This window comes from Gekko japonicus, unplaced genomic scaffold (genome assembly GCF_001447785.1).
Source record: "Gekko japonicus isolate JY-2015 unplaced genomic scaffold, Gekko_japonicus_V1.1 scaffold2122, whole genome shotgun sequence".
In the NCBI taxonomy this organism is placed as follows: Eukaryota; Metazoa; Chordata; class Lepidosauria; order Squamata; family Gekkonidae; genus Gekko; species Gekko japonicus.
In genome coordinates this window covers 146,053-159,369 of record NW_015177082.1, presented here as the reverse complement: position 1 = coordinate 159,369, position 13,317 = coordinate 146,053, and the positions used below count along the sequence as shown (strand labels likewise).

General features: G+C 42.2%; 1 protein-coding gene across 1 annotated transcript in view; it reads right to left on the bottom strand.

The window, feature by feature from the left end:
• The window catches only part of KIF20B (kinesin family member 20B), a 62,905-nt gene that overhangs the window by 47,187 nt on the left and 2,401 nt on the right, over positions 1-13,317 (bottom strand). The window contains exons 2-9 of the mRNA XM_015428261.1: positions 9,996-10,143; positions 7,246-7,332; positions 7,039-7,158; positions 6,534-6,672; positions 4,562-4,746; positions 3,063-3,120; positions 1,412-1,585; positions 421-532 (exon numbers count right to left, since the gene is read on the bottom strand). Coding sequence (XP_015283747.1) covers positions 421-532; positions 1,412-1,585; positions 3,063-3,120; positions 4,562-4,746; positions 6,534-6,672; positions 7,039-7,158; positions 7,246-7,332; positions 9,996-10,142 — 1,022 coding nt within the window. The 5' untranslated portion in view covers position 10,143. The remainder of the gene's footprint in view (positions 1-420; positions 533-1,411; positions 1,586-3,062; positions 3,121-4,561; positions 4,747-6,533; positions 6,673-7,038; positions 7,159-7,245; positions 7,333-9,995; positions 10,144-13,317) is intronic.

The window sequence follows — 13,317 nt, the reverse complement described above, 5'->3', positions numbered from 1 at the left end:
CCCCCCCTTCCCTGGCCATGAGCTTTAGGCTTATTCTTTAGCTTACTGTCCAAGCAAGAACATTTTAATATTCAAGAGCATATGGGGAAATTTAAACAATAATGTCTTCAAGTTTCATATTATCAAAGGTCCTAAAGTATACTGCTAACTTTACCCTCAACATGGCCCACCACCAAGTTTTAGGGCACCGGCTTTAACAAGTCAGATAAGTTCACAGAATAGAAATCAAATTATCCCTGTGATCATTGTCACTCTGCTAGCTAAACAAAAGTCTAGTAGCACCTTAAAGACTAGCAACATTTATTTCAGTATAAGCTTTCATGAGTCACCACCTGCTTCCTCAGATACGTGCTTCCTAGCTAACCTATTCCCCTAGTATGAACCTGTCCTCCCCCCTCCCTCCCCCATCTTGTTTCTTACCTCCTACTGGAGTTAGCGTTCAGTTTTGTCGAAGCAAAACTTTGGTTCTTCAGGCCTAGTTTCACGAGTTTAAAGGCTTCTTTAGCGTTTGAAACCTGAATCCACTGTAGATCTTGAGGAAACATTAAATGACAATAAAGTATCAAATCGAAGTATTCTATTGCATACGCATAACTGAGAAAAGGATGACTCCACAGAATAGAGGCCATTGAAGTGATGCTTTACACACAGCCTGGGGCTAAGTTATGGCAACGAATCACCAGTTCATGGGCTCTCCCCCTCCCTACACATAGTTTGTTCATTCCCACTCCACCCATAGCAGACAGTTTGTGTGAACAAGTCTCTTGCACACGTCACTGGACATATTATAAAGTTAGTGCACACAGGAGAAGGGCACATACCCAAACAATGCCTCAGTGCCCTGTTGTACGCATGGCCCATGTGCATGGTTTCAGGTGTAAACCGCTTCTCAAATGTAACATCCCCATATTTGCAGATTTTATAGCCATGTCTTTAAAAAGCAGATGGACTGAAAACTAAAATTTATTACAGAACAGCTTGGGTGAAGGAACACAGGTGCTTCGTTTCCTAGATGGCAAAGAGGCTTTCGGCTAACAAAATACATGATTAGCCCTTAATACTCCAGGAAAATAACTTTACCCAATTTAGAAGACACATGATAAAAACGGGAATCAAAGTTATGACATGACAAAAAAAATCAGTCACATAAAGGATTTGCAGTGGGTAGGAAAGGTAAGGGACAGTAGATGCAGACAGGGACAGTAGCTATAGCTATTTATCCTAGCCTGAGAAAGCTATTTTGGGGGAGGAGGAAGGTTGCGATGAAATAATGTACCTTTTTTACGTCACACAGCTGAATTTCTCTTTGAAGAGGGAATAAAGCCTCCTTTCCCCCCCTCCTTGGTAAAGCTCTGGTTTCCAGCCTCTGATCTGAAGACCACCAAGACCTTCAACTGAAAATGCTTGTTACCTTTGACATATGAACAGCCTTTAATATCCTGTGCAAGGCGCAGCATCTTCCTTCTCTTATCATTGGTCATTGGGAGCAGCAAGTCATAAATAGACTCATTGTAAATTTCACAAAACGACACCCAGACAGAGAACTTAGCACCGCTCTCCTCCTCCCTGCTAGGTTGTTCCACTTCTGTCAGCACTGGGAAGAACCAGTAAAAGAAAATGGAATTACATGAACATTTTATGGAAGTAAGCCATTCCAGACAATATCATCTGAAACTGTACCATTTAATAGTGTTGTCTTTAGTGCCTGATCAAAACTGCTTCGTTTAACCCTTTGCAACACTTCGGCTGCAATCACACACACTAAATAATCCACTTTCAATGCACTTTCCAACTGGATTTTACTGTATGAACTGGCAAAATCCAGTTGAAAAGTGGATTGAAAGTGGATAATTTAAGTGTGTGTGATCGCAGCCTTCCTGTATTAGCATCCACTCACTGTGAAATCATGCGACTCACAAGGGATGTATTTTTGAAAAATATAAACTAGAAAGAATTCCTGAAATTAAAATCCTGTGGTTTGAATATCTACAAGTAAAACATTTAGTAGAAAATATAGAGATTAAGAAAAGTTTAATTAGACCTTCCACTGAATTTGAAAGCATACTTCAGGAGGATATAGGCAGGTATAAAGGGCTTATTTCAAGAATATATAAAATTTTAATTCACTCGGTTTGGAATCACCACCTTATCAAAAGCCTGAGCCACAATGGGGACAAATATGGCGTTCACATATATTTTTCATCAAAGGCAATTAATATATATATGCAATTTAAATTACTTGCAAGGTGGTATATAACCCCTTTAAAAATTCACCATATAGACCTTAAATTTCAGCTTTTGTGCTAGAAGCAATATGGGGAGATGGGAACTTTTATACACTGCTGGTGAAGCTGTAGCAGCATTAGGGGAGTTTGGGGAAAGTATTAGAAAAGATAAAATGAATTACTGGATACTCTGTTCCTGTGAGACCAGAAACAGTTATTAAATTATTGGCAAGATTCATCAATCCCAGCCATTCATAGAGATCTAATAGCTATGCTCTTAGCAGCAGCTAAAGCATCGATAGCTGCTAAATGGAAAGATAAATGCCTCCCAACGATGTCACAATGTTTTAAGAATCTGGGATTATTTAAAAATGGGAGAAAATTTCTGACTAAATCCTACAATTGGAGTCCCAACTGTATCAATCAAATTTTATGGAGTGTTGCCTCCCTATACTAGAATATATGGCAATAACTCAGATAACTCAGTTCACAGATCTCTCTTGGCCAATCGTTATTGTAGTGACCTTCTTATATTTAATAACCAGAATTTAGGTCGAGCTGCACATTAAAAAATCTTCATAGTCATATAGTTCAAGCAAACCCATTTCTTTTTGTTTTCAAAATAGGAAACTTTGTTTTATTGATTGACCTATTGTATGAATGTTAGACTGCAGTGTATAACCTTTGCGACTGGTTGTATCCAATATTTATAAGTAACACTGTTCAGTTGGTTATTGTGTTCTTATTGTGTTGTTTGTATCTCGAAATACAATTAAAAATAAAGTTTTTTTTAAAAAAAAATCTATGCCCCCTGACTCCTTCGGATACAGAATTTACCTTCAGAATTATCAGCCGTTCCATTATGATTTCCACTGATGCCATTTTGATGATCTATCTGACAATTAAGAAAGAAACAGAACCCGGGTAATTAAATATTCTATAGAGAGGTGTAAAATATCATTCTTTATATTACACATTAGACACTTATGATGTGCTACTAGAAAATTATTAACATAGACATTTGCTGCAGTTACTGCAGAATCTACCAAATGGAAACCACTATTAGCCTGCCTTAGCAAAAATGTGTGTCCTGTGCTATCTATGTAAACAAACAAGTTTTTGTAGGCAAGTGACCATTTCAGGCATTTGACAAAGCTTCTCCAAAGTACCATTAAAAAGGTAAAATTCAGAAGCCAACAAGAGATTATTTGAATAATCTAAGATCTGTGATGGAGCATCCTGTCACCATTCAACAGCATCAATAACAGCTAAATATATTCAGGCAATGATATCCTGCTTTTCTTCCCAATGTGGCCTCAAAGTTGCTTATAATATCCTCCCTTCCTCCATTGTACAACCCTGTAAAGTAGGTTAGGGTGAGTGAGAGTGACAGGCTCATGGTCACCCAGACCACTTCAGGGCTGATTAGGGATTTCAACCTGGGTCTACCATCTCCTGTGCAAGTGTTAAGTATCATCAAGTCATTTCAAAATGGCACTGCCAGAGTGGCACTGGTTCTGCTGCTGGCCTTGCAAACATGCCCCCTACCCACATCTCACTTTCTACTGCAGAAAGTCTCTGGGAGAATCTGCTGGGCTTGTTGTATGCCCGCCTTGCTTTTTCCCCACAACTGGAAACAACGGAGATTCTCAGATTTGACCTTAGTCCTGTTGGGTTTTGGCACTGGTTCTGCTGCTGGCCTTGCAAACTTAACTTTCTACAAAAGAGATTCTCTGAGAGAATCTTCTGGGCTTGTTGCATGCCTGCCTTGCTTTTTCCCCCACCATTGGGAACAATGGAGGATGGGGGCACCCTATTTGGGTGCTTATAGAATTGGACCCCCTGGTTCAATCTTTTTTGAAACTTGGGGGTTCTTTTGAGGAGAGGCTCCAGCAGCTACACTGCAAATATACTCTAGGAGATTTGCCATTGACTATAATAGACACATAGGGTATAATGGAGCCCCAAAAAATCGTGATTTCCAAATTTTACCCAAATTCTAATACAATACTGATATTGGAATTCTGGTTTTCAAGGCAATACCAAATTTTCAAGAGTCCAAAAACTCAGAGTCCAAAAAATAACACATTTTTCCCTTGCACATCCCTAGTAGATATGTAAGATTCTTATGTCTCATTATGCTTCAGTGTTGTCTTTGATTCCCAAAGTTAAAGGGAAAAGTCTGATGAAAAAGTGGTGAAATGCTATTATTAGTTGTTCTACTTTCAACTCCAATGAATTGGATTGGTGTTCTGGCCTCTCTCTGAAGGAATTTTGTAAATATTTATTAGCTTATATAGGTTGAGTGTTTAGTTAAGTTCTATAAGATGCCGTACCTCTTTCATGAGACGAAGCAGGGAGTTCTTAAGAAGCATTTCTTCTCTCACTTCTTCTTCATTCAGCTTTCTATGTTCTCGACATCTATGGGGTTTGAAGTCCATCTTGGGATACAGTTTGCCTGGGATGTTTCTAAACAACATTTCCAGCGCCCTTGGGAGAACGCCAACGTCGTCTTCTGTGCCTGTCATGTTCAACAGAAGACTTAACAGGACTTTGAATACTCTTTTGGAGCCAAACAGTTATGGAAAGGTTAAAGATTCTGGAATTAAAACCATGCTTTGAGTATGAAGAGGTGGATCCAATGGACTGCACAATCAGGATGAATTGCCATTCTTACTGGTAAGGAGCTCTGTGTTTTTGACTGATCACAATACATGACATCTATTAGCCACATTACAAAGCTAACCTATTTGCTGTCACGGGGAACAGAGCGACCACCTCCAACATACATTCCAACAACGAAGGACACAAGGGCTGGCCCTGTGAAAGGAAGTATTCCTCCCCACAAAAAAGAAATAAAGAGAATGCAGCACATCTCTCTCTCTCTCTCTCTCACACACACACACACAGTTCAAATCCTACCAATGCCAAGTGATTTAGGGCAGATTTATAGCATTACAACTTCTATGCAGTCCAGTCCACTGTCAGACAAAGTGCTTGGATCAATCAAAGCAATTGTGTTCCTTCTCACTCTAGCATCTCTCCTCTCTGGGACTGGCAGTGCTGACGTGGGAAGGTGACATTTTGACTGGTTGACATGGGTCCTCTTTACAGGCATGAGAGAGAGAGAGAATTATACACATACACCCCAATTGGAAAAATCTGTTCTAATCCTTTTTTGGAAGACCTCAATGGTTCAGAGGATCAGAGTATTACAATTTCATACAAAGCATTTGGCCTTCAAGACCTAACAAAGTCACTTGCAGGATAACTTTTAGACATATTAGGACTTAGTTTTTCTCTCATCCTTGATCAACTTCATGCTATGTTAACTCAAGCAATTCTAATGACAACTTTATACAAGTCAGTAAATATTATGATTTATGTTAGAAGAGCCTCAAATAAGGCCATGCTCCAAAGCAAAGGTTTTATGACTACTTAGAAGGGCCTTTTCAGCTGTGGCACCCTGGAACTAGCTTCTTCTGGATGCATACCAGCTTCTTTCTTTCATAACTTCCAGAAAGCACATGAGGATTTTTTCCCTCTTTTTTTGCCAGGTTTTTAAAGGAGGTCAGGAAAGGGCACCTGGCTCTTTTTAAAACTTTGTTGAACTGGTAGATTCCATTTTAAACATGCTGTTTTTAAGCTCTTGACAGTATTTTCCATATGATATCTTAGAGGGCTATTGAACAAAATGCTGACCTGGATAGCCCAATCTTGAAAGCTAAGCAAGGTCAGCCTTGGCTACTATTTGGATGGGTGACCTCCAAGGAATACCGGGGTCATGATGACAGAGGCAGGCAACAGCAAACCACCTCTGAAACATCTCTTGCCTTAAAAACAAGTCTAGCTCACCACCTAGTGGTGCATAAAACTAAAAAAGGTAGAACTTCTTGCTGCCAGACAATCTTAGGATCACCTGGCTATTCTACACACAATGCCATATGATAATTATTATTTTTTATTATTATTGAACAAAAAACAGAGAAAGCAACAAAAAAATAACATTCTTCTCATACCACAAAAAAAGAGCTACAGATGAAAGATGGTGGCTCTCCTAATGAGGTCATGCTTGAAAGTGCCATGACACAATACCTGGTCTCAGCTTCACTTCACTTGCAGATATCTGCAATGCTGACTCAAACAAGAAATGAAATAACCGAAAGCATTAAAAAGTTATACTCAGTTTCAAACAAACAAACCCCCAGCGTTAAAGAGGTAGCTTGAATGACAAAAACAGCTAAAGCAAATAATGTACAACTCCAGCTAGCATTTTTCAAGCAGTCACTCACAAGAGTTCAGCTGTACCTTGGTAAGTGTATGTTTTCCCTGCATTTGTGACCCCATAAGTGAACACCAGGCGACTGTGCCCCCTCAGGAAGTCTTGCACCGGCTGCTTCACAGTACCTTCAAAGAACTCCTCTTGAGTGGTTTCAGGGCCAAAGACCTGCCAAATTGACAAGAGGGTTTTTTTGGGAGGTTATGAGCTATTTGTTACTTCACTTAAAAAGCTATTTTAAAAGTATTTTTACCCAAACGTCCCTCAAAGGAAGTTTACATTGCTGCCCTCCTTCCCATTTTATCCTCATAGCAATCCTCTGAGGTAGATCAGGCTGGGAGATGACTGGTGCAAAGTTCCCTAGCAAGCTTATTGGCAGAGTGTATCCCTAGTCCTGGCTCAGCATTCTAACCACTCTACCACATTGCCTCAGGCTCTCATGTCTTGAATTTTTCAGATTATACACAAAACCAGGCAGAAATATTAAAACTGTGTTACTACCACAGATTAGACACCAGCAACACTCGTATTTACCTGCGAAAAAGTGAATTTCTGCACCATCTGTCCCAAGTTTTTTTCACTAAGCCGAAATACCATAGAGCTCTTGGGGGCTTTTAATATAATGCTCGCCGAGTCGAGAACAGAAACACAGCCCTGTAAGAAGAAAACTGCTTTTTAACCTAGCAGACAGCATACCTTTAATGAAACTGCTTTTAAATGTTTTATGAAGTTTAAACACACCTGAGACTCGATCTCATTTTCCGATTGCACAAGGGGTCTAATGCGAAGGCAAACATAAATGTGTTCTCTGGATTCCAAGCTCTCTCTCTAAAATACAAAAAAAGAAAAAAGAAACCATAGTAGTTACTGACCAAGTATTTTCTTTGTATGCCTTTTGTCTTAATTTTAAAAAAAAGATTTTATTTTTCCAGCCAACCGTTTCTTCCTCATGTGTAGATTACTTCGCACCTCACCTCTTAACAGGGCAGAGGCTGATCATTTGCTCACTGGCCCCGTGACCAGTGTTCCCTCTAAGCTGAGTTAGTGTGAGCTAGCTCACAGTTTTTTAGCCTCTGGCTCACACATTTTTGTCTTAGCTCAGGAAGGATGGCTCCAGAGCAAACTAATTTATGCAGTAGCCAAATCACTCGCTCACAACTTTAATGCCAGTAGCTCACAAAGTAGAATTTTTGCTCACAAGACTCCACAGCTTAGAGGGAACACCGTGACTCATACTGGGAGCCCTCCTAATGACAAGTCTGCAAACCCTATTTCTGGAAACCACGGTAGATGGGAAGTCTATCAGCTGCAGTTTTCATACTATGATTATAGCAGAATTATAATTTCTTTCTATCCATTGTTATTCTGCCCTTCCTGCGAGGAACTCATGACGGGAAACCTTCCTCCCCCCCTTTGTCCTTACAACGACCTTGTTCAGCTAAGAGAAGATGACTGGCCCAAATTCACCCAGTGTGATTCATAGAGCGGGGACGTGAATCCAGGATTGGATGTGGGGGGGAGAAACAACCCTGGAAACAGAACCCTTATCTCCAGTCCCCCAAAAGTGGGAGGAAGCACCTGCCCAGGTAGCCCTGAGCAGGAGGTACCTGCCCGAGCTGGGCATGGCATGGCCTAGGAAGGGCACATCCCTCTCTGTGACAAGGCCTTCTTCCTCACATCTGCCCTTTGGGGGAGGGCTAGGGTCACCTTTCCCCTCCCCCAACCCAAGTGTCCCTGGAGGGCTGTAACAGAGTAGAGGTCCTCTCCAGGGCCTCACACTGTTCTTAATGGCCAGTTAACACAAACACAATATCAGAGGTAGTCTGCCACCAATTCACTTTCAGAGTTCCCAACAGGTCTGGAGCCAAAGTGACTAAAAATCTCCAGGCTGACACAGGAACACAAATCCAAGAACAAGTCTGCAGTCTCCACCACAGGCTTGAACAAAGACACACAATTGGTAGTAGTAAGACCTAGTAGTCTGAGACACAGGATTTAGACTCTGAAGTTCGTGAGGCTTAATAACCCAGTCCAGGTAAAATATAAATTTAAGTAAAATTGTGCAAAGTTATAAAACACGAGACTTTAGGCAGTGAAGGACAAAACAATAAATCTAGGCTTTTCCAGCATAGCTAATTACTTACAAGCAATGTACAAGCAGTTTACCCGCATAAGGCTTCAAGGTACCAAAGTCTTTGTAGACGCAGAGTGCAAGTCCAGAGTGCATATTCCCATCAGGAGGTATTCCAAGTATTCAAGGCATAGTGAGGGTTGCTTCAGAGTATTGACCAGGCTTGGTCAAGATACCCGAACAATCCCCCCCCCTCACTAAAGACCAAGTTACTTATAGGAAAAGGCTATGAATGATCCAGGCCTGTTGACCATTCACAGTCTTGCAAAGTGATGTCACTCTTGCTAGTAACTAGGGTGACCACATCCCATAATACTTGTTTTTGAGCTATAGGGAAACGAAACTTAAAATTCTTCAAGATGGTTCCATCTCCCTCCCCACACAGGTGCTATCACTTGGGAATGTGTTCATTAATTAATGGCCCCACAGGCTAGCACAGCTAAGTGCCAGCTGCAAGGAGTCAAGGACATAAATCTCCTCCTTATCAGGACCTTTAGGACCTTCTTCTCTGTCTCCATGGTAACCCAGACACCTGTTAGCTTTCTCACAATTTACAGTCTAACAAGCATTCCACGGCCCAAGTAGGCCTTGAGAAGCCTTTGACCAAAGTTTGGTCAAGCAAGCTAGCAAGCAAACTAAAATGGTGTCTGATCTGCATTACAAGGGCACTTCTAAGTCCCACTAGAAATCTCCCTGGTGCCCTTAATGGCCAATCCACCCCCGCTTGAATCTGGGCTTCCCAGATCCCAGTCAAACACTAATCACTACATTATACTGACTTTCCATCTCCAAGGAGGCTTACTTAGGTTGTTTTGCCATTATACACTGGAACAGTGAGATTTTAAAATAAGTGAATTTTGTTTACTGCATCTCGTCTACAGTCTCTCTTAGTCATGGTTCACTTCCAACTTCTTTGCCTTAACTTCTTTATTAAGACAGCAGACCTGGAGTGCATATACACATACCCCACTATTCACAACTGAAACAGCTGTTTTTAATTTTGAAATGGGATTGCAAAGTGCTTACTACCCAGTTCAGAGAGCCAGCATGGTATAATGGTATAATGGAGAACCAGGTTCGATTCTGCACTCCTCCACATGCAGCCAGCTGGGTGACCTTGGGTCAGTCACAGCTCTTTCCACCCAAAAAAATAAGTCTAGCTCACCACCTAATGGTGCATAATGCTAAAAAGAGCTAGTACTTCAGGCAGCCAGACAATCTGAGGATCTCCTGGCTATACCACACGACACGCCATACAATAATTACTACCCAGTTCTATGCTTTGACGTAAGCTCTGCTGAGACCAGCTAGCTTCACTTCCATCAAATCATGCAGAATAATTCAGCCTTACTTGTCTTACCTGGCTGATATCAGAGATGGAGGAAAAGTCTTCGTAGAGATTTCTCTTAATGTCAGTAGCATCCAACGAGCCAATTCTCGGGGTCATCTCAACCGATTTAACAAAGGACGGCCTAGGAACCGCTGGCTTATTCAAATCTGCCTCCATCCTATTTTTAAACAGGAGAGACCTTGTATCAATGCAATGCACAATTGAAATATGGACTGAACCTAGTTTGGTTATGCAAACATTTGAGTCAGAGGCTATAGTTGCGATGCAGTATGTTTTTTAGGCTTACAGTTTGCCTGCTTCAAATAGGCCACCTCCAGGCAGTCTTGACTCTCCTACTCACACTCGCATCCAGACCACTGGGAGAAGTGTGAGGAGCAGAAGTAATGTCATGTGACACACAGGTATGACTTGAAGTAAAAACTGGAGTTTCGCCCTATGGTTTGGGGGGCATTCCAGAGGGTCTTCCCACGTGCTGACATCACACCGGGGTTTTCACCCAGATATGACAACATATCGTGTGACATCATTTCCACTCCTTGCCCTGCCTCTGAAGTGCCAGGAGATGGCTTGGCAACCCAAACATTTTTATTTATTCATTCATTTTATTTATACCCCACTTTCCTCTGCAATGGGGACTCAAAGCGGCTTACAGAGTTCTTCTCTTCTCCATTTTATCAACAACCCTGTGAGGTAGGTTAAGCTGAGACAGTGTGACCGGCCCAAGGTCACTCAGCAAGCCTCTAGACCATGAGTGGGGATTTGAACCTGGGTCTTCTAGATACTAGTCTGGCACTCCTAACCACTACACCACACTGCCTCTCATTGTCTTGTCCTTCTGCCTTGAGCAATTCTGTATCCCTGCATTTGCCTTTCCACAAAGTTAGTTTTGTATGCCTGCATTTGCCTTTCCACAAAGTTAGTTTTCATTATAGATCAGCCAGTGTACAGAATTACATTGCGGAAAGTTACAACACAAAAAAGACAAAAGCCATGACTTGATGCAGTGTTTTCCCAGTCTGTCATTCCACAGAAGCTTATCAGCCAGGATAATCTGCAAGCAGCCCAAAAAAGAGGGGGGGAAGCCAGTGTACAATGCAGGAAACAAAAAAGAACACCACTGGCAAAAAATAATAACGCACAAGCAAGTAAGCAAGTATATAATGATCAAATAAGCATAACAGCAAGTATAATATAAATCAAATAAACATAACAAGTATGATATAAGTCAATAGGCCAAAGTGCAATAATAAATCATAATAGAAGCAAGTCACAGTCTTTCCATGTGTCTACTCCAGCATAGAAGCAATATCAAAGTCCAAATTGGAGTGCAATTCATCAAATTTTCTGAGCCGACGCGTAATCCGGATGCCTGTTGCCGCATTTCGATTAATTCTTTTTCAAGCATGGCTGTAATGGGACCCAGTCTCAAAAGCTGGCATACACTAAACCAGAATGGTCCTTGACTGACCATTCTGGCTTAGTGTATGCCAGCTTTTGAGACTGGGTCCCATTACAGCCATGCTTGAATTAGGATAATCTGCAAGACAGCTTGCCCTCCACTGTGGACATGTCCCAGCAATGCACAACTGCACTGAAGAGGATGCTGCTCCAATATGTGGAATGCAAAGCTCAAGAGACCCTGACAGTTAATTGTCAACAGTCAAATATAAACACGGGAAGTCAGTAAGGCTACTAGTTATAGATGATTTCTGTTACACACCTATAACAATGTGTGAAAAGATACACATACACGAGACTCACACCTGCTTCTTGACTAGGTCTGTGGCCAAATGTAACAGAACAGCATCTCTGCCATCGCTTCTGAAGGCGCTATAGGGCAAAGCTCTAATACTGAAAATATTGAAAACAGATCAGCCAATGTCATAATGCCCCTATATAAATCAATGTGTTACCCGAACCGGTCCAATATGGTTCTGGGAGCCCAAGTCAACTCTGCTTACAGAGGATGAGCGGTGCGTGAGTTCTAACCCGTGTATCCAGAGGTCAGATTGGCGTCCGAAAGCTCACTATTTCCCAAGGAAGTCAGACAACACACTGGTTTTATGAATAAATGTTGCCTCTTTACTAAAGCAGTTTCTTCAAACATACATAAATAGATGCATACAAGATTCACACAGCTCCTTAGTTACAGTAGTATATAGAAACAATTAAAGCATGGAAAATAACAAAAGCATCAAATAAGGGGGATGACTTCACAAATAGGCGGCTATACTTATCTGAGGTCCGCTGAGAAGAAATCTCCTCCTAGGAAAAAGGGGGGGCAACTAACGTATCAACTGGTGAACTCTGAACACACAGAGGCCGGTCCTGCCACGCCACGTGTGCGTTCCCTGGTCGCGACTCCAGGGAACTTAGAGAGTCACCTGAAGCACCCTAGTGCTCTAAGGGGGAGAGCAGAAGCTGGAGAGAAGAGAAGAGGGCGAGACAAAGGCCCGTTTCCCTTTTTACCAGCTCTGTTCTGGGCATGGCTTTACCTGTCATAAATCTTCAGATCCGTCCTCTATTCTAAAGCTATAGGTCCGCTAAGGGGTGATGTCCCAAAGGCAGTGGGCAATATGAGAATATTCTGTCCCTACATCAAAGTGGAGTCATGTGGTGATGTGTGAAACCTCCGTTTCCTTGGCGACCTTTGGAGTAGAGATGAGCCTGGTCCTCAGGGCAATAAAACAGTATTGTCTTTCGATGCCCAAACCAGATAGCAGGAAGGGAGTTGGTAGTTTCCATAATCCATCAAGGGTGGTCACGCCTGGTGCATCTCCAAATGTCTCCTGGTGCATACCGGTGATGACCTCTTTGGGCCAGGGGCACAATGGAAAATTCCAGTGAAAGCATGTGCGCTGTAGCGGGCATCTCGGCCGTGCCCATCAGGGACAGGGTGAGGTGTAAGGCCAGCTATTCAAGCGCATGGCAGCAAACATACACAACAAAGGGCTCTGAGTCCCAAAAGCACAGATACATAGACATTTGAGCAATACTTCATAAGCACAACACATATAAAATGCAAATACAAGCCCACATGGTAACAGAACACCCGTCCCCGATCCATCCCTTTGGCCTGAAAACGCACATTTGAAAGGTACTAGCAACAGAGCACTACCTTCCGGATGATGCATGGCAACTCCAGGCATCTGGTCGGGGAAGCGCTGGTAGCCCATCACAGCCAGTGCCGTTCCCCGTCCCACACATGCGCACAACCATGCTACTGCTGGTTTGCTGCACAACGTGTGATCGGGTGCCAGAGCACAAAGCCGCGGGGGCACGTCGGATCATGCAAACCCACACTTTTTTGCTCCAGCTCTAATTTGCCTCT